The 27,646-nt window shown below is 40.6% G+C and overlaps 1 protein-coding gene across 2 annotated transcripts; it reads left to right on the top strand.

The window, feature by feature from the left end:
• On the top strand, window positions 1-26,039 carry LOC138190495 (uncharacterized). Of its 2 annotated transcripts, none has more exons than XM_069133854.1 (4): window positions 1-501; window positions 6,408-7,234; window positions 7,333-7,622; window positions 21,698-26,039. In XM_069133854.1, exons 3-4 carry the CDS (start codon window positions 7,341-7,343, stop codon window positions 21,710-21,712), a joined length of 297 nt encoding a protein of 98 aa, XP_068989955.1. In that variant the 5' UTR covers window positions 1-501; window positions 6,408-7,234; window positions 7,333-7,340; the 3' UTR covers window positions 21,713-26,039. The 2 variants fall into 2 exon arrangements, with proteins under 2 accessions (XP_068989955.1, XP_068989954.1); XM_069133853.1 differs by having other exon boundaries at window positions 6,405-7,234.
• Window positions 26,040-27,646: the final 1,607 nt, after the last annotated feature.

Below are 27,646 nucleotides of genomic sequence, written 5' to 3'. Positions count from 1 at the left end.
TCCGCCTCCGCAGTGAGCGTCGCGACGCCTGACGAGCGCCGTTAGCCGCGATCGCACGATCTTCGATCCCAGGCACGAGGCCTAGAAAATCGGAACGCGCGTGCTGCTCGAAGCGCAGAGATCATCCGTACGAGTGCCGGGGTGAAAGAAATTCGGCGATACAAATTCGTCCGTGTAATTTCAATCTCGTGATTGTAAAATACGGACAACGCTCTGCGCGTTCTCGATCGCTCAGAGAATTGCTGTCGTATTTATTATCGCTGTTGTTGTTGTTATTATTATTATTATTGTCGTTTTAACGAGTAATCGAGATTGTGTTTGATAATATACATACGTAGTTCTGGGTATATACGATTATAAACGTATGAAAACGAAAGAAGAAGAAGAAAAAAGACAAGAAAATAACGAATGTTTCGATACTCGCGCCAAAATTGAGGTGGTGATCCGTTTTCGATACACGAACTGCTCGCTGATCGACGAACTGCCAGAGTTTCGAAAAAGGTTAGTACGTGTCGATAATATATTTATCAGCGGATTTTTCATTCGTATTTTAATTGATCCGCGCACGTGCAACGGATGTGTAAGGCGTATGTATGCAGACAAGTGTGTACTTAGCGGCGCTGCATTGCACGCGCGGGGATTCAAGAGTCCTTGCATAGTCGACGGTCTATGACTCGGTGTCGAGTCAACTTCGGGCTAATGAACGTTCACGCTAATTAGCTTCACTTGTGGCTGCAGGCCGACTCGATTATGCAGTCCCTGGAAAACACGTGGCGAATTATCTCTGATCGATATTACAGCCGAGATAATCTCGTCACGTCGCGATTTCGGATTCTGATTGTTTAAAAAGGAAGAGGGGCACAGAGTGATTATGAAATACATGAAAGGAAACGAATGGCCATGGTTTTTTTATTTTTTTATTTTTTTATTATCGTGCTTCTTATGTCGATTGCGCGGAAATTATTCAAATCCTTTTTCCTTTCCCTTTGGGTATAATTCAGATAGTACAGAATGAACGGTCGTACCGGAATCGTGTCGTTTCGGGTTCGCGTACAGAAATTGAATTTAATTTCAGTGTGTTTTTAAAGCGGGCTTTTCTCCAGTTACGGATTCTCTTTCTTTACGAATCCGTCGAGGTAGACATTATAATCTGTCACGCATCAATCGCGGCACTCGGAAATATTTCCCTCGCGATTTGAATATTCAGCCGAGACTCGGTTACGGATCTTATATCCTTGATCACTACCGTAAGAAGGAACAAAGCTGCCGTGATGAGTATTGTACACGTACCTATATATCCGGAGCTTGAATTTACGTGGTTTTCAGAAATATTCGGTCGAGAGAATTTTCCCAATGGTTCAAGTCCGCAAGAGTACACTTGAAATGATTTCCATTCTTTTTATTGACTAACAAATACGTTTGCGATAATTCGAATTACCAAAGAAATGTCTCTGAGCACAAAAATAAAATAGTAGGGATGCGGGCTTATCCAAACGTCATCAATTTCTCATCATTGTTCCAAGGGTTCAAAAAGTTGGTGAAATAATACGCCGAATGGAAAAACACCGTGAATTATTTCAAACCGCATAAGACGAAAGCTCGCAGCGTTAAGCACTCCATTATTCAGGACACAGTCAGTAATAGAATTAGGTAACAGCTTCGGGTTTCGGTATTCCCTGGAATTTATCGTATCGATTATAACCACGTGCATATTATACCCAAAGTACACTACCTGTATCGCGATTATAATTTCACCGATTTTCCCTCTCCAATTTCGACTGAACGAAGCTGCACGCGTGCTTGCGGCATGAGGGGGGGGATTGACGCGCGGCGCGAAGCGTTATTGAAACAATTTAGCGACACGATAATATTTTTAAAACGATTTTCGGTCCATCGCCACGCGGTCTGGGCTAGGTGCTTATCGTGCTTTACATCGTCATCCTGCTGCTGTCAGCCGACAGCTGCCGGCATTTTAAATTTCAACATTTCTTCGCCTCTTGCAGTTGCTGTCCGCTGTTTCCTTGTCGCGAATATTGCCGACAGCGCGGAATCATTACCGTTTCACTCCTTCGCAGATATCGAATAACTTCGCTGAATTTCACAATTTTACTCGCATGCCTCTAAAAACTGGGGTTCAAAATCAGATTAACCGTGCTTTTTTTCCTTTCAGTGAAAATGTACTTTTATTCGAAATTGATCTTGCTCTAAGAACGAAAGTAAAAAATCGGGTCATGATTTCGCGGAAAAATAATATTGGCAGTATAAACTTTCGGTCCGTTTGCTTTATGGGAATTAAATCTTGGCACAGAGCCCGTTGTTTTTCTTCTCTCTTATTCGCTTTCTCTCTCTCTCCCTCCCTTTCTCAATATCTCTCAGGCATTATTTCAATAAGGAAGAAATCAGCTCGGATCATCGGAGTGAGAGTGAGGAAGGGTGAAAAGGGGAGAAGAGTGCTCGACGATAGCGCGTGCTCAACACGTGTTCCTCTTATCACGTTCATACTCGACCAGGAAACTCCGCAGGGGTTGAACCGCCGGTGCTTTCGTCCCGTTTCACTGATTTATTTCTTTGCTCAATAATTCTCCGTTATTTTGTCTACAAACGCGATCGCCCCGGCCGTACACGTGTTCGGGGTAACTTTGATCCATCGCCCCTCGCCCGAAATCAGCCCTTCCGCTGTTCGTTATCGCTGCTATTATTACCCTTATCACAATCTACCGTCCAATCAGAAATTTGCAAATATAGATGAAAAAACGTAACGCTGCACGTTACTGCGCGTGGTTATAGAGGTGAGTTGACGTTATTTTTTCACATTGAACAGAATGATTCAGCGTTACGTAGGAAATAGAATTAAAATTTCGCTTTTATTTTATTCTGCCGGTGCTGAATTCTCGGACAATTCACTCGTCGTCTTCTTTGTGGAAATTTTTTCGTACAAACGACGATTCCAATCGTCGATGGAATTGAATGTAAATTTTAGAAACCGTCGAACTTCTTCCCGTCCTCCTCTTCCTCTTTTTCCACCTACAACAAACAACCACCTACAGTCAATTCCGTTCTAATATTACCAAATTCAAAGTAGCACCGGAAATATTCGATCGAACGACAGCCCGAGATGGCAACGCGATTTCGTTCACTTCTTGGATTGAAATACAAAGAACAACCAGCGTCGACGGAGGAACTTGTTCTGCACTTCGTTGCGAGCTCGCGGATTCGGATTCTTTTTTACGAAGTAAAATTGGTAATAAACAGCTCTCGCGCTAGTACGATGCGATGTTGAAAGAAAATGTTGAAAGGCTTTTGCGAGTATGCTCAGTATTTATAGACGACTTTGACAACGAGGGGGGAAAGTTGTAGCTATTCGTAACGGTGAATATTTCATAAAGGAAAACCATCCTTTAGCCTGAGGAGAAAAATTCTTTGTTGGAAATCAATTTTCATATTTCCAAAAGCTCGGCTCAGCTTATTCACAATCGTTTATTGATGATTGTCACTTAGCATTGAACACATATTTTTTTTCTTCACCAGACTGGCTCGATCGTCAAATCCTGTTACCGATTCGATCACTGAAACAAAACATAAGATTGAAAGAATAAGCTGGATGCACGAAAACTGAGAAAACCGTCAATCGTATAATCATCATCACTAATATTATTTCGCGAATCTGAACAGATGACATTGTGACCGGCTACCTGAAAAAACTCATTGTCTATTTTGATTCTAAATTGTTTTAATTCATTCCATCTTCCAGCTAAAACAGACTTTTCCTCTATATTCTTTGGTAAATTTGACGTAAAAGTTTGTAAAGAGAATTATTCGCGAGGAAAATTCTCACGCTGGCAGATCTCGCCTAGCTTGGCATGATTAATATTTTTCTAGTGTTAAATAATGCAAAGGAGAAGTTGGAAGATAAGATACAAGGTGTCGACTTTTTATTTCACTGTGCAGTACGGCGGATGGATCAATTCTTACGCTTCGCCGAGTCGATATTTCCATTCAAAAATTGAAAATCAAATGGATTGTTCAGTGATCCGTTTGAACGCGGACCTTTTCTCAGCTATTGAGGCTTTCCTCAAAAGCTTTTCACCGTTCGTTCGAGACTCTTGACACATCCAGCACTGTATTATCAATGCATTTTAAATTTTGTAGGTCGACAGGTTTCTTTCAGGTTAATTCTGTTACATTGTTCCGAAAAATATTAAATACCTAGCTATCTTTAATTATTTCTTCGCCAAAGACAGCGAAAAAAAATAATTTATACAATTTCGAAGCTGTGATCCAAGGATTATGATATAAATTACAAGTGTCTATTTTCATGCAAACTAAGGATACGGAAAAATCGAAAGAATCCAACCGATCTGTAGCTGCGAATATTTCTTTCGCTGCAACTCAATTGTATACGCGAAGACGAACCTTTTGTAAAATATACATGATAAAGTAACTATACCGATGAATGAAAAATAGATGAACAAAGTAGCGGAAAGAGAACCCTGCGAATATATCCCGGTAAATTATACATCGCGAATCGTTCCGCGCCCTCCCCTTTTATCTCCCCTTCAAAGGGAGAAAATAAGAGAGTTCCACCGGGTGAAATTTTACGGGTAAAGGTGAGAGGCGCATAGCTTATAAGGGAGGATATCACCGAGGCTGGAAGACTCCTCCGACAGCCAAGTGGCTGCTTATTGCTTCAAGGAACTAATTAGTGAGAGAGAGTGACAGGACGAGTCTTTGCTCGCTTAGTTAGCAAGCCGCGATGGCGTAACCCGATCCTTGAACCAACTTCTCCCGTATTCACCTTTTATTCACGCAGTTAATTAATATCGTATCAAAGAGAAACATTGTAGCGATCCGCGTACTTCAGCGTTTTTGTTTAGCATCATCATTATCATCATCATCGTCGTCGTCGTCGTCGTCGTCGTCGGCATACGATGGGTGATTTGAATCAACCTCTCGGAGTTGAGATTAGATATACGAAAATTGTATAGCCGGCGGATGCTTTTCGTGAAAATTTTAGAGGGAAAAACGAGGGGTACCTACTTTTAAGAAGGGTTAAACTTTTTACCAACGCAGCGTAAATACTGAATGCCTGGATGTATAATGTGTACGCATTTCTAACCGTAACGTACGAGCTTTGAGCTGGTGATAAAGTTTTTTTTTTTTTTTTCCTTATTCTTTTTCTTTACAAGTTCTTCAGATGCTGGCCATGTCGATAAATCACGTCGTAAATCACTCCGAAACGCGACTTTTGGCTAAGCCAAGGTGACCCTCGCGGCTTTCCTTGTTTATTTATTCATCGTGGCAGTTTAGGACTGCCGAAAGTCTTGGGGGCGTAATCTTGGCAGGAACTTTGTCACGAGAATAATCGATCGGATACTTTATACATGGTATCTTATAGGTGTGTGTACAGAATTCGAAATTGGAAAGTATTTCTAAAGTGAGAAACGTGCGGAGACGGCGAATTTACCATTTTCATAAATTATCGCTCATTTCGTACATTGCTAAACATTAAAATACAACTTCGAGCATCGGAGATCCGAAAATTTATCCATTCTCGCGGTTTCTTCGAATAGGATTATTGCCACCTTCGGAGACTTGACAAAATTGAAAATAAATGAAAAATGAATAGTGAAAAATTTTTGATTGATAAACTTAATTCGATGATTTTTTCCACACGGTAATAACGGTTTTTGTTCGCGTTTAGTTCAGCGTTATCTCCTTCCGATACTGTGATGTAAAAAACAACACAAAACAAAGAGAGAAAAAAAAGAAAAAAGAAAAAAGAGGAACAGGAAAATGGAAACTGTCTAATTAGTCTGAAGCTTTTGAGGGTGAACAAGGCGCAGGATAAAGTTGTTACGTCCTTTTATTTTCGTTCCCAGACAAAATACGGGCCCCGTCCGGTCAGAATTAAAGCCCTCGGGTCTTTGATAACATAATAGGGGATCTGGCGTAAAAAGCGTAAGGGTACATCGCCGTGATGATAATTAGATTGGATCAGAAATTTTCCAAAGAAATCCTCAAGGGACAATCGAACTTTTCACGTGCGTTCCATTATATACGTGTATATGAGGCAGTTTCAGAGCATAATGGAGAATTCCCGCGACAATGGAGTCTAGAAATTTTTTTTCACCCCGCTCTCTTTCCCTACTTTTTTTTCCATCTACGTGTGCCGATTCGCGGCGCCGATATTCCTAGGCAAAACTCTTTTGTCGCGTTGCACGGCGAGTGGGAGGGAGTTTGTCATTGTATCGGTCTGCTTGTCGGGAATAATTGACTTCGGCCTCAAAAGATGTCTTATATCGTCCTTTCAGCGTTAGTATGAATTACAGGCGAGTCGGAGGCGCGGTCTGCGGCCTTTTCGTCGTGTAACTTACATTTGACGGATTTCTTCTTCTTCTTTTCAGAAGCTGAGCGTTCCCGATGGCCAAGTTTTTCCAAACTATCAGCTGGCTCGTCATCGTAAAGAGTCTTGAAGATATACGGGAACGCCGTTAACGTCATACCGACTATAAAATTTATCCGATGCAGGATAAGGAGCTGACGCAAACGTATCGGCTGAAAAACCTCGCCGGGAATCCGGTGCTGCAATCCTTAACGACAGACCCATCGAACCGGTGCTGATTCCGCACCTCGACGATCAGCGGAAATACGACGTCGCTACTTCAAAAATGGACGGATGTGGCGCGTCGAGCTGCCGCTGCGGGCTGCTTCCGGTTCTGCGGGGAAGAAGCTTGGATCGAATCTCCGCAAGCGCCGATTAATCAGCGTCCTTTCCTCTCGTTCCTCCGAAATACGGCGGATCGGAATCGGTGGATTTTAACGGACAATGCAAAGCCCGGAATTAACAGAGAAAAAGTTTTTCAGGGTAAAACCTTTCCTTGTCACCGAACGGGCGGAGTAATCGCTGTGATATATGGCTCTTCCATTCCTGCCGGTTAACGAGTCCCGCAAAGAATGATGCCGAGGCGATTCACAATCGTGTGAATGAACACATCTGGCCGAATCGAACGACGACTTTTCCTACTTCAGGTGAACACTGACTTCGCACCACCCGGACGATACTTTCGATTTTTTTTTCCTTCTTCCAAGATGAATTACGAAGACGATATACGAGGAGGGCGGAGTGTGAATGCGAGGGAAAGATGAAGAATCGAGGGGATCAGGCTGCGGTTGACTCTCTCGTCGGTGCCTGCAAGTGATTTTCACAAACGGCGAAAACGTTCTCCGGTTGGTGGTGTGTATTTTCTCTTTTTTTTTTATATTTTTTCTTTTTTTCTCTTCTTCTCTTTTCCTCCCTCCTTTGACTGAAATCCAATCGAACTGCGAATCGAGGCGTTTCCATGGACCACGTGCACGTCAGGACGAGGCCGACGTCCAAGAGTAATCCTTCGAAAATGGCCTGCGAAAAAGCGGCGAGGAGGCTCAGGACTCTGCTCTTCAAGGCCTCGAGACTCGGCGTCTCGACCGGCGATGTAGCCGGACTTCCTTCGGCGAGGAAACTCGTCCCCCAGCGGGATCACGGGTGGAAAATTGCCGTATTTCTCATACTGATGTTCGGCGGCGGGGTGATAGTCGCCCTCGTATGCACGGCGAGGCGGGGATGCTCGCGGATCGAAGATATCGTGAGTAAATCAATCGATATCGATGTATATGTATGTATAACTCTTAGAAATCATACCGCGGCCCGTTGATGGCTGAGAAATTTGGTGCTGAACTTGATTCTTAGCCAATACAGAATTTACCAACTCGATTCGTATCGATAGTCGGCAATAATGCGGACTAATGCGCTTTATAGAGATGAACACAAATTGACATTCCTTTAATTTGGTTGATGAGTTGTAGAAAATGTCCCAAATATCACGATTTGGAAGAATGACACATCCAAATGTATTCGTAGGAAAATTTTTATCGCTCATGCCTCAGGTCAACAGTTAGCCTGCAATCTCGCAATCGTCGAGAGGTTATGGTAAAAACCGGTTACTTGTTTCTTTCCAAAAAATGCTGTGGAACGTATTTTTTATATATTTGTTTTTTTTTCCTGAAAATTATTGCTGCCTAACCACAGATTAAACCTGTATTTCTGTCGTGTACGAAATTTATTCTACGTTGTGTTTCTTGCGAGATAAGATTCGCGGGAAAATCCTTGCGAGAAGTCTTGCGAAATATTGTGTACGCAAGGAGGAAAAAAGAGAAGAGGGACATTATTGACGGATCTCGAATATGGAAATTGGGGAAAGCTTGAAAAAAGAAGGAAGGATATTCTCGCTTTCTTCTCTTTGTCCTCCCCCCCCCCCCACCCCCTTTCCGATTTTTTTTTTTTTTTTTGCTTTTCCTTTCATTCCGTTAAAAAAGGTTGAACAAAGCTAATTCCGAACGATATGCTTTTTAGTGCGAACGTTTTGTACCAAGCGGAAGGTAACACAAGGAGAGGGATATCGCGATTCAGGAAATCCGTGCCATTTTTACAGGGTAAACAAAGGGGAGTCCCTTTTCACTCTCGTTCGCGCCTCTTCTTCGTCTTCTTGGTCTTCTTTTTCTTCTTCATCCTTTTTTCTCGACCGACTCTCTTAATATTCATTTCTTTGACGGGATCGGGAGAACGGCTGAACTGAAACACTTCTTTTCACAGTAGCTGCAAATTGTTTGAAAATCTTCCAGCTCGAATCTTCCGTCTTCCCCCTTTTTCTGCTCCCTCCCTCCCTTACTTGCCCGCTGCAAATACCGACTTCCTCGCTTCTGTTTGCGTCTCTAGAATTAAATTACGAGATTCTAAATGGACAGCTGCCGTGCCATTGTGTCCCGTATATAAGGTACGTCCCTTTTCGTTCTTATCACATTTAAATGTTAATTTGTTATTTGAATTTTTGTTTTCTTCTAATCTTCGTTTTTTCATTATCCTTCCGGGGCGAAGAGTATAATTTTGCTTATCGACGTTCGTAACCGTGGCTGCGACGCGCAAACTGACCCAAACTTATCGGACATTCGCGCATACCTTTGAGAGATTCAAAAGTTTGATAGGAAAGGAAATCTCTTTCAGTCTTCCGTTCGGAGTAGACGATTTTTGAAGAATACTTACGATCGATGAAAAATTTGGTGGGATTTATTTTTGCACGACAGAAAGTGGGCTTGATTTAACGTGAAACTTTCTTTCCGCCTCCAATTTTAATATCTCGAAACGGAACCGGATGTGCGGCGGCTAATAAGGTGTTTGGGTGATTTTTCAAATCTGAAATACCCAATTTCTCACCGTTGAGTCGCAAACTGATCCCGGAGAAGAAGCGCTGGGGTGGCGAATTTGCGGAACGCCGTCGATACTTAATTGAATCAGAACGAGTTTGCTCACTTGGTGGTTTTCGAGGGAGGAAACTTTGATCGCCGTAGGATTTTCTCCCTAACGTTATTTCAGCCACGGCATCGAGCGGGTGGAATTACAGATCAAGAGCTTCTAAACAATTACGCCTCGTGTTCTACCGCCCCTGGAGGCGGGGGTGGGAAGGAAAATTGGGGCTTGCGGGTTGAGGTTCGGTCGAAGGCTCGCCAACCGGAAGCTGGGAGGTGCGCTCGGACAAACCGTGTGTAACACATTTATCTACGACTATGCCGCGATCCACGCTCTACGTCCGTATATAGCTACAATATGCGCAAAACTGGGCGCGTTACTTTGCTCGTCTATTGGGCCGAAGATATTCGATCCTGGGATTCCAGCAAAATGAAATGTAAACGATGTTGGACAAACATGGGACCCGTTCTTGCGTCAAACACGATATTCCGACGGTCGGGCTTACACGGCCGCCTAAACAAACAAACAAACAAACAAACAGACAAACAGAAAAAAACTAATTTTGTTCACGGCGAATGGTGAACAAACTCATTGGGGAATTTCGAGCGAAAAACTGCAACGTTAATTTCATGCTCATGTTACCGCATATTTCAGTTCACGTTCCACCATTTTGAAATGTTGTTATATTCTACATTGAAAACCGAGGGAGTGAGATTTGTTTGTCTCGGTTCTTTCGCACCCAGTTTGTCCTTTTTTCATTCGCTCTCCATTTTCATGAAAACAAAGAGCAGTCGGCCTCCGGTTCATTGGTAATTTTCGACTTGCCCGGGGGTAATTTGCTGATAAATTGGATGGCTTGTACCTACGTTGTTTAGAATTTGAACCGTTTTCGAGAGCTGCGTACACGCGTGTCGTGAAATTTGTGGAGGAAACGAATATCCCGGTGAGCGGGTAATGAAAAAATACACGAGGAACGAGAGACGGTCGTGAAAAAATTACATCAAACTTTTTCGTCAAACAATTTCCAATATTTTATTAAAATAATTTCTTTGACTTTCATCGCTGCACGGTAATTTTATTCTTCAAGCATTTCTTTTTATATATTCTCTTCTTTTTCCGAGAAGAACATCCGATTCCAAGCAAGTAAAAGAGGTTTTCACTCGTACTTTTTCTACTTCGTATCAATGAATTGAGAAGTCTTGTAAAATTAGCGATTCGATGGAACCGACGCGCGACGTCGCGATTTTCTCTCTTTCCGAACCGCCTGTCGCCCAAGCGAATCACAATTGCGTTACTTAATTATACGACGGGCTGCGAAATTGAACTTCTCTCTCTCCCTTTCAAAGTTTCGCATATATATACAATTACACATATATACACACGTGCAGCTAAAACAATTTTGCAACTCTTCCTCTACAACTTTGCTCGTAGTAATTGGTTGCATTTATACCTATAGCTTGTATAACGGACATACGTACATAGTTTCAACTGTAATTACAGTTTATGCATAGTGGTCACAGCTTCGAAACCGGAATATAGATTATTAATTTCCTGTCGATTATACGTATATCTATAATCTTCCTTGTGGATATCTGATCGTCGGTTCTAATTAGTTTCGCGACTCGTACTTTTTGCCGTACCGATCCGATCGCTGCAGCATCCTCGATAACCAGCCAGGTATCGACTGACGAAAAGCTGCTATTCGTTCCCTGGCCACGAACTTTCCACGAGCGTTGATTTAGATTTTTAACATCAATTTTTCAAAGCTAATAAACTCACCACTGTAGTACCTTTCGAACGCAATTCGGACAGGAATTTCCGTTCCTTTTTAAATTGTTTACACAATCTTTCCGGAAGTAAAAAATCTTAGGCGAACAGGCGTGCGACGTGCTTCCGGGTCTCTTCTTTCTTACCCACTTCGTGGCCAATATTGCAAGGCGGTTGAGGGACTGATAACGAGGGTGAGTCGACGCGCGGAGGGCTCGAAGCTCGACGGATGACGTTGCCGAGGTAAACTGTGCTCTTCCTGCACGTAGGTACCGTGGATCATGTGCTCCCGAAACATGCAGACTAGCATAAAGCTCGGGAGTGATAACCCGCGCACGTGTTTCGCTTGACGATGCGACACTGAGCAGAGCTTGCGGGTGTGGATATAAGCATGATGTCCACACTGCTACATCAGCCAGGCGACACACTAGCGCAGACTTAGGTGTACCCTGATCTGTTGGGTTACGTGGCTGCGACGTGCGAGGACGAGGAGGACGAGGATGAGGAGGAGGAGGAGGAGGAGGAGGAGGAGGAGGAGGAGGAGGAGGAGGAGGAGGAGGAGGAGGAGGAGGAGGAGGAGGCTGATAACAGGTTATATATCGATCTCCGCTCTTTGTTTCACCCCCGTTCTCATCCCATATATCGACGGTTTTATAACCTTCGCCAATAGAGATTCCCATTCGAGTGCGGATCAAGAACGCAATCTTGCAGGAGTAGAGAAAGAAGGCCGAAAAGGAGAGAACAGACGTACGCGATCGTAACGACTTGAACCATGTCAAAAAAAAAAAAATTCTTTTTACTTTTATTTTGCGTGTTTTTTTCTTTCGTTTTTTTTACATCCCGATTCGGTGAGAACGTTTTCAATTTCCATACACGAGGAATAATCGATTCGTCATTCGCACAACATACGAGACATCAATCTTAGGTTACATGTATTCGTAAATATTCGGGGTAGAAATTTTAGGGGTGAAGAAAAATGTCGTCATTTGAGTAGAATTATTGGCGTGAATTCGCCAGATTTCATACTGAATATTTATAAAGCTCAAGTCAATGGGAGTAAAGAAAGAAAATGGGAAAGAAGGAGCGAAGCTTTGAAAGTTTTATCAGAAATATGATTTATTTTAAACGAGTCAAATTCAATTTTTGCCAATATATGTTGAAGAAGTCCAGAAATACTGACGGATATTTTCTTTCTATTTTGTCAACGAAAATTCATCACATTCACATTTATGTCAGGCGCACGTATGAAACAAGTAATAATACGTATAATATTAAACGAATAAAAAACCTCTTGCAAAATGATAATCCATTTAATACATGTAAATGGGAAAATTATTATTATTTCTAGAGAACAGAATTTACTAAAGTTTCAGACAAATTATCATCATTATTATTATCATGCGGAAACTCGGCGTAGCTGCGGTACAATAGAAAATTTTCCACCCTTGCTATACCGCTGAAACATTCATGTAACGTGTCTATGAATAATTTATGTATGTAACTATAAACAGCGTACAATCGAACAGAATCTTGATTAAACAAGATAAAGCGCAGCCTTAATTCTGGAATTAAAATAATCTATGAATACAATCATTTCGATGTAGCGTAAATTTAATCTCGATCTCTCGTCACTTTTATTCATTTTCCCTTTCCTCGCTTCCTTATTGCGTTACGTATACCATGTTTAGCCAGAAGTCGGTCAGCGGAAGGAACACGTCAATTAACGATCGACTTTCCGTACACTTGAGAACGACGGCAAGTTCTCTCGATCAACGCGAAGAGGTCCTCAATATTTCACGGAACGAACGAAAAAGGAAAGAAAAAAAAAAAAAAAAAAACAGCGGTACTCCATAGGGCCGGGAAAAAGATCAATTTTACTATTGACCGAACGCACAGAGTGACGCGAATCGTTTCTACGTCTGCATCGCGAATATGGCTCTATACGTTAAACTTGAAATCTCCACTGTTGCAAAATCATTTCACTCAAGGGTCAATCCTCATTTTCGATCTAAATATATACGGCATAGATTTTGCCGTTAAAATCCACGGTGTTGATCCTTTACGGTTTACCTACGTCCTATTTAAGTACCGTGTCATTTTCACCCGAATAATTCTCGCTGGTACGGTCAATATTTTCGACCCTCCAATCCCGGTTCCGGATTCTCTTTACTCACATTTCAAAGCTTAACTTCAATTATACGGGATCGTCGATTTTCCTACGATGCCTATTTTCACCGCATCGTCCGTGGTGATCTCATCCGATCTCATCTCGTCATTTTGTTGTCTATTGCAGCAACGCCGGGGTGCTTCGGAGCATTGGCGATATATCGCTCCGGTTTACGCCGGCTCTGCCACCAGGTCATGTCTCTATCGCGTGTATGCTTCGGCACCCCGTAGCTTAACGTTATTACGGAACAGTGAACGCAGCCGGAACATGACACGGTAGATCAGATTTTTTTTATCCCCGTCCTCCTACGTCCTCCAGAGCTGGAACGTTAAGCCCGACCACGTCGATAGAATCCTGCCGACTCGCAGGACGATGCATATGTTGCACTCGGGAAACTCGGCGAAATGCGGATAATCATTCGTTCGTCCGTTTTACGAATCATCTTTAAACGCCGACGCGACAGTTTCACGTGCATTATATATACGCGCATATATTTCACTCTTCGTTAGGGTGGATCATTTTTTAAACTTCTGTTTCTTTCAAGGTGCCATTCGAAAAAGTTGCGACATATGCGACGAAAAAAAATTGGACGAGGTAGAAAACTATTTGGAGGTCGCTACCGATTATTGTAATATTTTTTATTTATTCTTACGTGCACACCTTACGTACTTATATATATATATATATATATATATATATATATATTAGTTTATTGTTTTTTTTGTATCGTGGTCCAATTAATCGTTGAACAATCAAGAGCAAACTGCGCCTAACAATCTCGCAGTTGGCTGGTCTCGTCTTTTATGCGAAAGATTAATCGTCTCGGAGAAATTTGGATAACAGTTTTTGTTACCGAAATAGGAGTATCGCATCAGCTTAATGCCCCCATTTCGTTTTCAGTACTCATTTTTATAAACAATGATTAATTAGACCGCCATACGATAAAAATAAACTAAAATACATATGTATATAAGTCCGTAAGTTGTACATATACATAGAAAAAGGAATTAAAAAAATTACAACAATTGGTAGCGATATCTAAATATCTTCGTACTTCCTCCAGGTTTTACAATTTTTATTTCAGCATTTGTCACAAATTTTTCTAGTGGCACCATGAAAAAAAAAAAGTTAAAAAATGAAGCACCCTACTCTGCAGTGACACGTTACGATACATCGAGAAACATCGGACACGTAGATATTTTTTAGTGTTATAATTTGGCCGTTGATGAGGCTAAAAGCATCCCCACGGTTTACTCCCTCGGAGATAATTGGTGCAGCAAACCCCGAGGGTCGAATCGCTGTACATATTATCATCTGTCGATAGTCAATAACACGAAATTTTTTTTTAAAAAAGAATTTTACGTCCTTGTCGAGAAATCCTGAAGAATCGAATTTCGGAAGTAAATTTTAGGGGTGTGGTTTCTACCTGTCAAACGGCCATATTTGCGCGTACAAAAGAACATGTCTGGTCTTTTTTTGACGCACTACAACGTATCGAAGACTGAAGAAAACCGGAGAGACACAATTCGAGTAATTTTCTTCGAACGAACATCGATGTTTTAGATCTCGGATTAATCGCCCTGCAGCTCAAGGATGCAGGATCTTGGTCGAGAGTTCGGATTTTCATTGCGGATGCGAGTACACGGTAAAAATCAGTCGCTCGGGGGCGAATCCTTGGTGATGACTTCCGTCATCCTTTGTTTCCAACGGTGATGTGCACCACGCGCGTATCTCGGCCCTCCCTCATCGCATTTCGCTGGGAGCAAGATTCTTACAATAACGTCCGTCCCCCGTTTCGTACACTCGTTGCTCTTTTCAGGCTTTGATCATTCCGCGGGAAAAAGCTACGTCTCATCCGTAAACGTGCACGCGTATCGCACGTGTACGTATATAATGTACGTGCACTTGTATTTTACAATCTTTTACACATGGAAAAAAAAGCAGTAGAACGTAGCGTTTTTTTTTTTTTTTTTTTTTTATCGTACACATGCAGTTACGGACTCGAGGGATTAACCGTTACGCAAGGAAGAATTTGCATAGAAAAATGAGAAACATTTATGGTACTGCAGGAATTCTGGAGTATTTATTTGACATCCGGATTTTTTCTTTTCTTTCTCTCTTGTTATTCCAGCTGCGGGGGAAACACTTGATAGCTTTCTTAAATATTCAGTCACTTTTTAACGACCGTTTGTAATCTTTTTCGGGATTACACAGGCATTTCAGTTATTCTTTTTTTTTCTTTCTCCTTTCAACTATCGTAATTTTTGACTTGATGAAATAGTTTCTACTGAAAAACTGCCTAGAAAATAAGGAATTACGTTTTTCGATTTTCAATTGATCGGGGAATCGTTGAAAGTAACATCGCTGCAACGTGCCGAAGAATTCAACGTCCTGGAATAAAAATGTTGAAATGTGAAACTCTTTCGCATGTATCTGCAGCTGTACGCGAGAGGAAAAAAAAAAGAAGAAAAATAGAAAATGTAAAAGTTTGCAGACGCAACGATTGTGTCGTGCTGCAGCAGAGCGAAGCGGAATCACGTGTTAAAAATCACACGCTTTACCCTACCTCGACATATTTTATCGCTCGTAAATCTTATCGTTAGTGCGAAAGTGCTTCATCACCTTTTATACCTTCGCGATATCGAAAATCTGACTGAGGTTGTTCAAATATTAATGGTATGGTGTAGGTATAGCATGTATACATACGTAAAATATAATGCACTTTCCTCATTCGGGTAACGAATATAACTGCTGACCACTTGCGTGCACGCGAATAAATATTGTACACGCTTATCGTATCGCAGGTACGCATCGCGTAATTATGCGCATATAGGGTGTACCGTTTTTTATTTATTTTCTTACGTGAAAATGAAAGTTATTCCGTGATTTTTTTTTTTGGCGCAACAGTTTAAAATCACTACCTTGCTGTGCATTTTAATATATTGTGCTTTATGTTACGTAATTATTTGTTTTTTTCTTCTTACATAGAATAGTTTCAAAATCTGTCGAACAGTTTTTGTCTTGTTCGTGATTGGAACGTGAAAATAAATAGTTACTCGATGTATCGAATTTTTTTTTACTTTGGTTTGCTTATTCAAAGGGATGGGAAACTTGCTCTTACTTTACGAATACTGTAATGTCTAATCCATAATCTGCGTTAGATGAATCCCGATCGGTTTGTGACGAGGGTTACGAAAAACTTTAAGAGAAATATAATAATTTATAATAGTTGCGAAGCTTTTGCGATGCTGTTTTATTGAACAACCGCAGCTAACATCTCGTCATCCTAATCCAGACGCCACCGAAAGCTGAGTGTGACATATTTTATTATTCTTCAAGTGTTGTTTGTCTGGAAAATATATCCTATTTTCAATATATTACAGATAAGTGTTGATCGATTTTCCTACTGTCGAACATCAGGGGCTTATATAAACATAACATAGACATGTAAGGACTCTACAAGCTGTCACTGAGATCAAATATTTGAAATTGTCGAACGATACAGTTGTAAATGACAATAAGTTGGAATCTGATTTACCATTTTAGTTCTCGTGCTGAACGCAGGGCGAGGTTTTAGTCGCGAGAATGATTTAAACACCCACCCAACCTTTGCCGTGAATATACGTAGGCATGTGTAATATCTATGGAACGTATCGCTCGGTGATCCGGTATACCGAAGGCGTGATGAAACGCGATTGGGAGTCAGAAATATTCCGACGCCCAACGTCGCGACGCATCCGTGCATGAAAGCAGAGATATAAGCGAGGCTGATGGCGGATAGGCAAGCTACGTGACGCGGTGACACATAAACGGTGCTCGAAAAATTCCAATCTTTTATATCGTACGTTGCACTTGCAGTTCAGCGCGCCACTTTCATTTATACATACAATATTACCACATTGCATTTATAACGGTCATAAATATAGTGATTTTTATCTCTCGCTTTGAAAACCGATTTCAATCGTACGCACGTGTCCGTTTATCGGGAGAAAAACGGGCCGGAAATTGGTACAATTAGATTGAAATTTTTGCAAAAGCTTGATGGATTCGCGACATCAAAGCGTAATCTATTTCGTAACTTGTGGCAAGATTTACAAATCCGGTAACGAGAGTTAAAAAAACCAATAGTAAGAATTATAATAAGCTTTGGTAGATCTGCCACAATCGACGTAGATTTGACTAAAAAAAACAAACGCTATCCATATATTCACCACACAGCTGCACAGATGTAAAATCTACATTAAATATTTCTCTGGCCGGGAACTGAATTTTTTATACCCTCTGTTTAATGCGATTAGACGTTAAACACCTACCTGATTTCCCTAATCTCCTAACACCCGATAATAATCAAGACTGACTACCGTTGATTGTAAACAAGTGGCGAATACAACTGATTGCGAACATGACGGGAGGGCAACGAGCATCGAGTGCAGGTGCAGTTGATCCCTGCAGACGATATATACACGAGCTGTGGTTAGAAGGTGAGCTGAAACCGGCGACGAACTCTCGCCGCTTCCCGTTTACACGAGCACGATATCAATTTCGGCAATTAAATGCTGCCAATCTACAGCTAAGGCTAAACGCGTTATCTCCATCTCCCCCCCCACGTCAAGGAGCGACCCCAAAAGCACCCCTTCGTCGTTTCAGCCCTGCAGCAGACGGCGACTCCGCCAACACGCCCCGCTATCAGCCACGGAAATCCTTGTTAAGGGTGAACAAGCACAGTTGGCACCCGCAGTCTCGTATCGCTCCTGATTGCGAGAGAACCTCACACGCTTCCGTATACATTGCTGTCTGTATATGTACGAGTATAACTATGTATTTATACAAGGTCTGCTCTGCGCTCAAGACGCAAGCTAGCAGCACGCAAGTTTCGCTAAAAATTGCCAAGTTTCAATGATTTTATTAACGGATAGTCGTGCGTCGAGAATTTTTCTAATTAATTGTTTAAAAGTACAAAGCTAAAATATTTATACGAAAACGGATTCGCTTTGGAAAGACCAGTTGGGTAAGATCGCTTTGAAGTTAGTAAAAATCTGTTACATTCATTCGGTTTTGCTAATTTACTCGTGGCACATTTTATTCGGGAGAATATTTTGTACAAATTTACTGAAGCAGTCGATTTTTTCTTCTTTTTTTTTTTTTATCACAGTGTAATATTTAATTTTACAACATTGCGTCGATATTGATCGTGATCAAGAAATTGCTGTATCGAACTGACTACCCAAGAAATTAGAGAAAATCCGTTTCAGTGACTTTGTAGGAAATCATACATTGATCAATGCACCGTTATTTATTTTTCACCCTAATATTACCCTATTTTATTCCACCTTTCATTTTCGCATAATCGCAGTACTACGCAACTTTATTCGAATCATTTTTACAAACATTTGAAATCACTAACTCATGACCGTAATTGGTCCCCTGAAACGACGCTAAGGATAGAATCGATATTGTTTCCAGCCATCACTTTCCGTGAGTATTTCAGTAGATGGCTGACTGCGATACTTTGTGAAACAGAATTTTTTAATACCTATCTTTCAGATTCTATAGGGGGTATACCGAGACCTTTTCAACTCGTGATTATTTGGGTGCGAGTATTGCGAGTGGCTTCGTGAGGTATTAAGGTGCATGAGGTTAGAGATTATAGAGAGAGAGCAGGGAGACACGCGAAGGAAACTCTGCTAGCTCTCTCCATATTATAAACCCCGGAAGGAAAAGAGCCGACAACTCGATTACTTACCTTAAATTCGTGACACGATTTTAAAGTTGTTGAACAAACTTTTCAACGTCATGTATACCTACGTAGATGTGTGTTACAATGTTCTTCAACGGTTATTTGATGCCTCTGAACTGCTGTTGTTCTTTTAGAATTACGGATATTAATTATATTAATACAGAAACTGCAGGGCAATTTCGGGTAAATGAAATATTGAGATTGTTGAAAAGTTTCAAGATATCGTATAAGCAAGTGATCCCTGACAATGTTTATCATACCTTTTGCATATAATCTTGTACAAAATTTGTCTCTGTTAGACGTATTTTATACCCTGAAAATTATCTCCTGCGATTAAATGTAAATTAAATGAAATATCGATCGTTCAGCTTTGGGTATCATTTTCTCTAATTGTGTAGAGAAGTTTTTGGTTCAAAAACTGTAATCCGTACTCGTATTTCCGAACAAACATGCAAAGCTCTTCTGTGTCAGGTACCACCAGGCTTTATAAGCGATGCGCACTTGTTAACTCGATTATCGTTAATGTAATTAAATGTTTAATAACGAACTAACTTCTGCCAGCGAGCTTTCAGCACCCCTCAAGAACGTCGTGCAGTCCTTAGAAACGCTGGTAATAAATCGATATTTGATTGAAATTTTTTTATACTATAATTTTATACTTTCGGTTCAATCCTAGTAACGTTGAATTTACTTGAAGAAGATTTGAAATATCGAAGGATTATTAATTTTTCGTACCGTACGTGATAAGACTTTGCGTTCAATCATACTCGCTCCCACAAAAACTTAAGATATTAATTTTACCGACTTTTGCAAGCACACTAAGTACTATTTTGGCACCGAACACCGTAAGAGCTGTACATAAATTCAGGTCACGTTTTTTCCGATTGCGCGATTCTTCGCAACGGCATTACATATATATATGTATATATGTTCAGTATGTAAATATATATTCAGTGTATTATGCAACTTCAATTGATGCAGGTGCAGAATGAATAATGAAAATAAAAATAAAACCGCTCTACTATCAGTATCAAAATTTAATTTTGCTTCCTTTTCTCATCCAATTTTTTATTGCGCAAAAATTACAACCGTGCGATGTCTCGCCCGATAATTCGGCTCGTTTCACTTCGGTTTATTTCAGGGTGAGTAAAGGCGATAAAAAATCTGATGGCCCACATCGCGAATGCATTATATTTACGTACACCTACCGTAAGGGTATGTACACCAGATCCCCTATCATGCTCACCTTGCGCATAAGCGTAGGTACCTATGTATCAACGGTATGTGCGTGCTGCGGCATTTACGGCGGCATTAATATTACGCTGGAGTTATGTAGGCTGAGGGGGTAGTTATAGACCGAGAGCTGATACTATCGGCAAAGGCGCCTCCAATCATTTCCCAATTAGCAGCTGATTGCGTACACTCGACCTCAAAAATCATCGATGCCTTCAGGCGCACGGCGATTAAATCGCGTCAATGTGCACGCTCGATTCGGTAATTTAAACCAGAAATTATCGAGGCTCCCTGATCTTCTCGCGATTTTCCTGCAAACATGTTCGGATGAATTTTGGTCATCAATTTTTTGCATTGGCCGGTTCTCTGCTACTGCTGCTGCTGCGGTATTAATAATTGTTTGAGGCGGGGGTGTAATTACGAATTTGAAAAGTTACGAAAGCGCGAAATTACGAATTTTTTGGTGGCGAAACTTGAAGTAAAGAAATCAAACGTCGACGAAACATCAAAGTTTCGAACGGTACAAAACTCAACCCTCAAAATTCGGAAAAGTTAAAGTTCGGAACGTGCGAAAATGAGAAAATTAAAAAATCTAAAATATGGAAATTCGGAATATGATCAAAGATTCTCAGTTCTGTGAGTTTCTGGCTTGGTGGAATTTCATCACGTTGATTTCACGGATATTCGATATTTGTTCGTAAGGAATTCTGGTAATTCTGATTTTTGTTTATTCTAATTTTTTACACCCAACTAGTTGAGCAAACTATGCTGTGTGAGTATAATATTTCATTTTTCGGAATTTTGCTCTACCGTAACTTGAATTTTCGGAGTCCTGAATTTCGAAACCTTGTTGTTTCTTCAGAATTTTATTTTTTGTTCAAGTTTCGCCACCAAATAATTCGGAATCAGGCGCTTTCGGGAGTCTTCAAATTCAAATTCAAATTCCAATTGTTTCTCGTAGTTTTGCAGGCTGTTGTTTTGCCTTTCCTTTTTTCATTTCTGTCAACGAAGTTGCAGTGCCGAAAGCTCCGCTGCAACTGCTCATTCGGCCTGTACCTCTACCTACATACACCTCTAGTACTGCAGATAGGTAATTTCTGCTGATCGTATACGTGCCTCTCCAATTTTCCCACCATCCATTACACCGCGTTCACCTAATTACCGCGGTGGTGCGGATAGTAAAAGTAACGTGTTGTATTGTAATAAATAATATCGCGTCGACGTAATTACCGCAAAAATTATAGGCGTAACAATTACGTTATTGAATTTACCCACCATTGAACGGTAATTGAAAAAAGCAAATGAAAAATATGAAAATACACGCCAGTTACGGAGTCTTCGGTATTACGTAAAATCATGTACAATGTTCTAGGCCAAGAATTTTTTTAACCATATGTTTAGCCAACTTTATAAAAAAAATTGAGGAATATCCGACATCTCGAAGGAAATTTCGATGCCATTTTCGCTTCATTTAATATCCTCATTCTAACACGTTGCTGTTTTTTGGTTTCAGAATCTGGCGACCTAGCCGGAGTCATCGGAATGTCGTTCGATGAGTTTTGGAACGGACTGGAATTGAAGCGTTCTCGAAGAATTTTGCCCGGCAGAGCGAGAATTATTCGTGCCGAAAGAATTAGAAACTCTCGACGGTCCAAGAAAAACGCGGTGGCCTTACGTCTTTGTCACGTTGTTTCTAATACCGTGGAGTAATCGAATCCTAACGATACAGTTGCATCAATACGCATACAGTGACGTGAGACTATCGGAAAAACTGAATTCTCTAATGCGACGATTTTTCTAGGGCGACAATAAAAACTCACCGTGTAAAAAGATGCGATAAAATAGCACCATGTGTACTTTACTCTTTCTGTAGGTAACGAACGAAGCTCTGTAATGCGTTCGACGTATCCAACTATCGTCAATTGTATTCCAGCGATAACTGCAAGGAGCTTTGTCCGAGACGTTGATATGCACTGAGAACCAACATCTGACACGCGATAATATTGATGGGTGGGTGTATTTACGAGAACGAAGGAAATGCGCTTTGCATGTTCAGAGTTCTGAGAAAAGAACACTGCACTGTCTCTCGTCAAGCTTGGCATCGATATCCCCTAATGATTAATCATCCCCCATAGGTAGAAATACATTGCAATAAAAATCGTCCTGATACATTCATCCCAAGAAATCGAATGAATTCACCTACTGAACGAGAATAAAATGTAAGAAATAGAAATCGTCTCTCTTGGTATCGTCTTTCTTTTTCACGATCAATAATTACGTACATAATATGTAATAATATAATCGCCGATGCGGCAATTCTCCCTCTTGGGGTAGTAAAGGTGTGAAAACGTTGGCGAATATGGTATTTAACATTGTTCAATGTGACAGGAAATTTAATTTTATTGTCAGCTGCGAGCAATTTATGAGTTGCGAGTGATTGGCAATTATGAAATGTGGTACGATTTGAAAATTTATATCCAAAATAGCGAAGTCCTGCAGGAACACCGGACAATTTAAATATCACTATCGCAATGAGGAGCGTCAGAATCTCTTTTGTTTTTATTAGTACTCGTAAAACACGTAATGAAATTAAACCATCGTTACAAAGATCAAAAATTTTATTTTCCCTGTTGAAAAAATTGATCGTTGTAAAGAAAATAGAGAAAAACAGAAACCGGACTTCGATCAAGTCCGGAATGTTTGCGGAAATCTTTGTGATCACGGCGATACTGCGGAAACGAAAAATAAATTTTTTTTTTTTCAAAATTAGTGAACCGTTCGTCTGATTCACGGGTTATTGTATCGTGCCGGTTGTCGAGTTGATCTGACGACGAAGCTGAATAACGCATGAAGTGTTATACCATGTGCAATTGAACAGTGAATAAAATAAACATATACATGTATAATATATGCCATAACTTTGTCTATTCATCTATAATTAGCGAGTAACTTTTTACATTATAATTGTTATACCGAACACATTATGTATATTGAAGTATCGAGGATATAATCTATATTCATATGTATTGGTATGTAGATTGAAGTTCGAAGAAAAGAGAGATTCAACTATGTATACATACATATTGTATGTATATGTATATTAAAGGGACAGAGGAGATGGTATCGTTTTGTAAATATGCTAAACACGCGACAAGCTGAATATTTATAATAACTTACACATGATACATTTATTACGTTCGTGAATTGATTATACCTACCGCATGACAAAATATACCGCATAGCTGCCGCAGTGACAGAGTTAAATACGTATTGCACAATAGTATCGTTAATACAAGTTTATATTGTCGTTGTGCAGAAAGGAGATATTACTTTGAATGTCGATTAATTCTAAGTTGAACAACGACCGTATAATCGCCGCAGGTATACGTATACAGCTGATCCATACATAAAGAATTGAGTCAAATAACTTCGAGAAAATGAAACCCGTTGTTTTCGATTAATGGTCGTTATTAGTCGCGGATCAATGAATAAATTTTCTAAATCGTATAAGAACGCGATGGAGAATAATTGATTGGTGAAAATAAAAATAAAAAACTTGTGCATCTGAGGGAAGATAAGGATGAGAAATTGAACAAGTATGAATAGACAAATAAATAGAGGAATAGATGATTAGAAAAAAAAATAAATAAAAAAATAAAAAAAGCGCGCAAGACAGGGTAGATATTAAATACATTATGGGGACCACCGCTGTGATCCAAGGACCGCACGGACGCAGACTGCGAGTATATTTCATGAATATTTCAGCGGCTAGCGTTAGCAATAAATACGAAGCTGCGGTATTATATTCCTGAGATAGCCCTCTGCCTACATGGTGCTATCCGTAGCCAGAGCCAGAGCCAGAGCCAGAGGCCGACGTCGACGTCGACGCGGAATACTAATTGACGCAACGACCGCAAACAGACCCACACAATATGTCCCGCTTTTACTGCTCCATGCATGACCCTCGGTATTTTTCATTAATTCAGCTGATATAATGCCTGCGCCGTTGTGGAAACTGCAGAGCAGATACGTACGAAAAATCGTTCTCTGTATCGCGAAATATCGTGGATGTATATATTTTTTTTTTCCATCACCGTAAAGTTGCGGGTGTATGATTTGATTTTTGACGAGTGCGGGAAGACGCGAAGATCAGCCAAGAATTTCGTTGCTCTTCGTTCAAAATGACAGAGAACGATCAGTTTTTTTTTGCCTGTAATTGCTCTTGCAATTATATTTATCTCGCAATGCTCTGCATCGTCGGAAATTTTATTTAAAACGATTCCGCAGTCTATCGGGACGGTAAAACTTGATCTGAAGGTAAAAGAGGACGTCCTTTTTTTAATTTGTTTTTTTTTTTTTTTTGTTCTATTTTTTATCTACCTCCCAACGACAATTAATCCGTAACGGATTTTATGCCGCGCGCGAGATTGTGTCTAAAAACTACAAGGCTCCATTGGATGTGATAAAATAAAAATAAAAGTGAAGATGTAAAGAGAGAAAGAGAAAGAGCGAGTGAGAGAGTAAAAAATAGAAAGAGAATAAAACAAACGATATGACGTTGAAAGCCTTTTACAAAATGGACAAAAGCGCGGGAGAAATTTGGTTCGTACGAATTATAATGCGCTACCCTTCGTTGTGTCAATGTAACGTCTGATATAATTTTCTCACGAAACACAACGTAGTTTATTTTCAACTGCACGTTAATCGCTTGAAACACTTTGAATAAAATGAGAACGAAATGATATCTGTAATTGCGAATGAAATTTTCGTACGACAATTGAAGGGGAATTAAATTTTTTTCACAAATAGTAAACTGTCTGTGTCTTATATGTATTAAACTAATTTAACATTTCGAACGGTTAATTTTTACCCTATGAATTGAAAAAGCCATGAAAGAGGGAATCCGAAGCAGCGAAACTCAATTTTCGTTTCTTTGACGATTATACGTCTCGAATGCGGTAAATAATTTCAAGAGCCGTCAGGTAAATCCACTGCGAATGCGGCTGATATTCATACCTTACGAATGTGTGGGAGGAAAAGAAAGAACAAACGCCTTTGGTCGCCGAAGTTATTTTTTTACTTTACTTTTGTTCATTCTTATTCCTGCCAACTCCACAGATTTGGGAATCTGGATGGACGGCGAGTGCGACGGAAGCGTGGGAGTGGAGTAATTATAAAAATCCTCCCGAGACGCGGGGGTTGAAATTGATCCGACATCCGTGATCAGCCTGGGAAACTGAAACTTAAAAGATTGGAGTTCATCGCACCTGTAAATCCCGTTCATTAGTATCCCCGTAAAGCCAGCTACTCTAACGATAAGTCGCTTAGCGGGCGACTGAACCAGCGATATAAAAGAGAGCGAACGCGATCGGGCTAATTAATTAATCGCGAGATTATGCAAGATGCTCGGCGAAGCTCGTCGTTGTAATTTATCACTTTGCATGGATGTAATTACTCCCTCGTAATTACCCACGTTTCAAACCACGCGTGCAGGGTTTCGCACGACATTCCGTTTCGCGAACTGTCCGCGTACTTGCAGAGATATTAACTGAACAAATGCGATTCGCGTTGGGTGCCAAAGGGTCGATTCTAGCGGAATGACGCTAATAGCCGGGGCCTAAAATTGTCCACGTCGCGTCGAAGCGGCAACGACGAAAGCAGCGAATCGGAGTCCGAATTACCCGCGCGATAATTTGGAGGACTGAACGAACGGCGATGTTACACCGAAATATAACGGAATCGTTGTAACATCTAACTGCAATAACATCGCAGTCAGGTGAAATCTCTTGAGTGAGCTTATGTATCTTGTAAGCTATGATGGGAGTGAATCCTCGAATAAAACGGAAATTTCAACACCGAGCAGTTGTTCTTAACACGATCCCTTCAAGTTTCTTGATCCTTTTTCAGAGTAAATTCTGTCGTACGATAACCGAAATAACTGTAAATCGGGAATTTTTTCGTAAGTATGAAGGGTCAATCTTTTTTTCAGGAGCGAACCACTTCAAGGCTCTCCAATATTCCAGAGCATGGATATCGGATTGATTTCACGAGTGGCGTTACTGCTAGAAGATTCTGGTTTTAGAACTCGAGTAAAGCGGCAAAGTTTCTGACTGGCAATCTCCTGCGTCAGTCTTCCATTAGGACTGACGCTTACTTTGCGAAGTGGTAAACCAACAATTGGAGAGAGCAAATACCGTTGCAACTTAAATGTTGAGAACGAAAATGGCAAGACGTTGAGTTTTGATCAATTTTCCCCACGCGTGTTTCATTCTTCAAGGAAATTCAAACAGCATTGTAATTGATCACGTCGACGGATGAAGTATCGGTCGAACCGTTTGTAACTTTACGTAAACGATGCATTTCTACGTTTAAACTTTTGCTAATTAATATCCTTCCGGTGGAAATAATAAGAAATGTCAGAGTAACAGAAAGGAAACACGCTGCAGAGCTTGCCGGGTCTGCTATTTGTGAAAATTAATTGTCTCATTAGGTTAATCCTAGAACTAGACCAAGCTTCGCGTGTACCTTGACGCGCGTTATAAATCTGATTTCGTAAATGAACTCCGGTAAAACTGATCGATGCCTATAATTATTTCTCCTGTTACCGTTTACTAATTACGGTGAATGATTATATTATTACTATAATTTGATCCACGGGTATGAAATATTGGAAGACATAAATTTCTAATTTTTTATTTCCCCACATTTCTTTTTCCGTCGACTGTGAAATAATTTCACCATAATGCGGTGACAAAAAGACTGGAAAAACGAGTACGAGATAAATGACTCGAGGAATCTACTCCGAATGATAGTTTTAATAGTGAACCGAGGGTAATCTCACTGCCAGCAGGTGCAGAGCCGAGTCTAGATCGTTAAGTGACCCGTAAAAGCTAAAAGCGTACTTCCAAAATCCTCGTTTTGGCTTGCCCGCAGTATAAGAATCACCCGTGCAAACCGTTGGTCTCTGCCTACCGTTTCTTTTCGCCCGTCGTTTTAACGGTCGCCGTTAAAATCCAGCTACCGTTTATTCTCATGCCAAGGGCATCAGGGGGTCTCAATACCCCCCACAAGGCGCCATAAACCTCCCGACAACCGCCGAGCGAAGCTGCAAGCGTTGAGTTTCAAAAAGTCGGGAAAATTCTATACTTGATTGAAAGGACAATTCCACCTCGCAGTTTTTTTCTTTTTTTTTTTTTTTTGACTACCGCTACTCCTTGATAACAATCGATATTCGTGCAATGCTGCAAAATTAAACATTAACGATGTGCAGAAAATTATGCTCATCTGAATAAAACGAGCCATCGTAAAGTGCCACTGAACGAATCTACGAGATTCTTACCATTAACAATTTTCAAGCGCCTTGAAGCAGAGCATCTCTGGCCAAGCTCTCGTTTATAAATAAAATATTTTCTATCTTTGGACGTTTGAAGAGATCCTTGTAGCTTACAAAAATAATATATGA

This window comes from Neodiprion pinetum, chromosome 2 (assembly GCF_021155775.2).
Source record: "Neodiprion pinetum isolate iyNeoPine1 chromosome 2, iyNeoPine1.2, whole genome shotgun sequence".
In the NCBI taxonomy this organism is placed as follows: Eukaryota; Metazoa; Arthropoda; class Insecta; order Hymenoptera; family Diprionidae; genus Neodiprion; species Neodiprion pinetum.
The sequence above is the reverse complement of the archived record's forward strand: the minus strand, read 5'-3'. Positions and strand labels throughout refer to the sequence as shown.

Bases quoted from the DNA above. Each gene is read 5' to 3' on its own strand.
- LOC138190495 (XM_069133854.1), top strand. From the start codon at position 7,341: ATGGACCACGTGCACGTCAGGACGAGGCCGACGTCCAAGAGTAATCCT.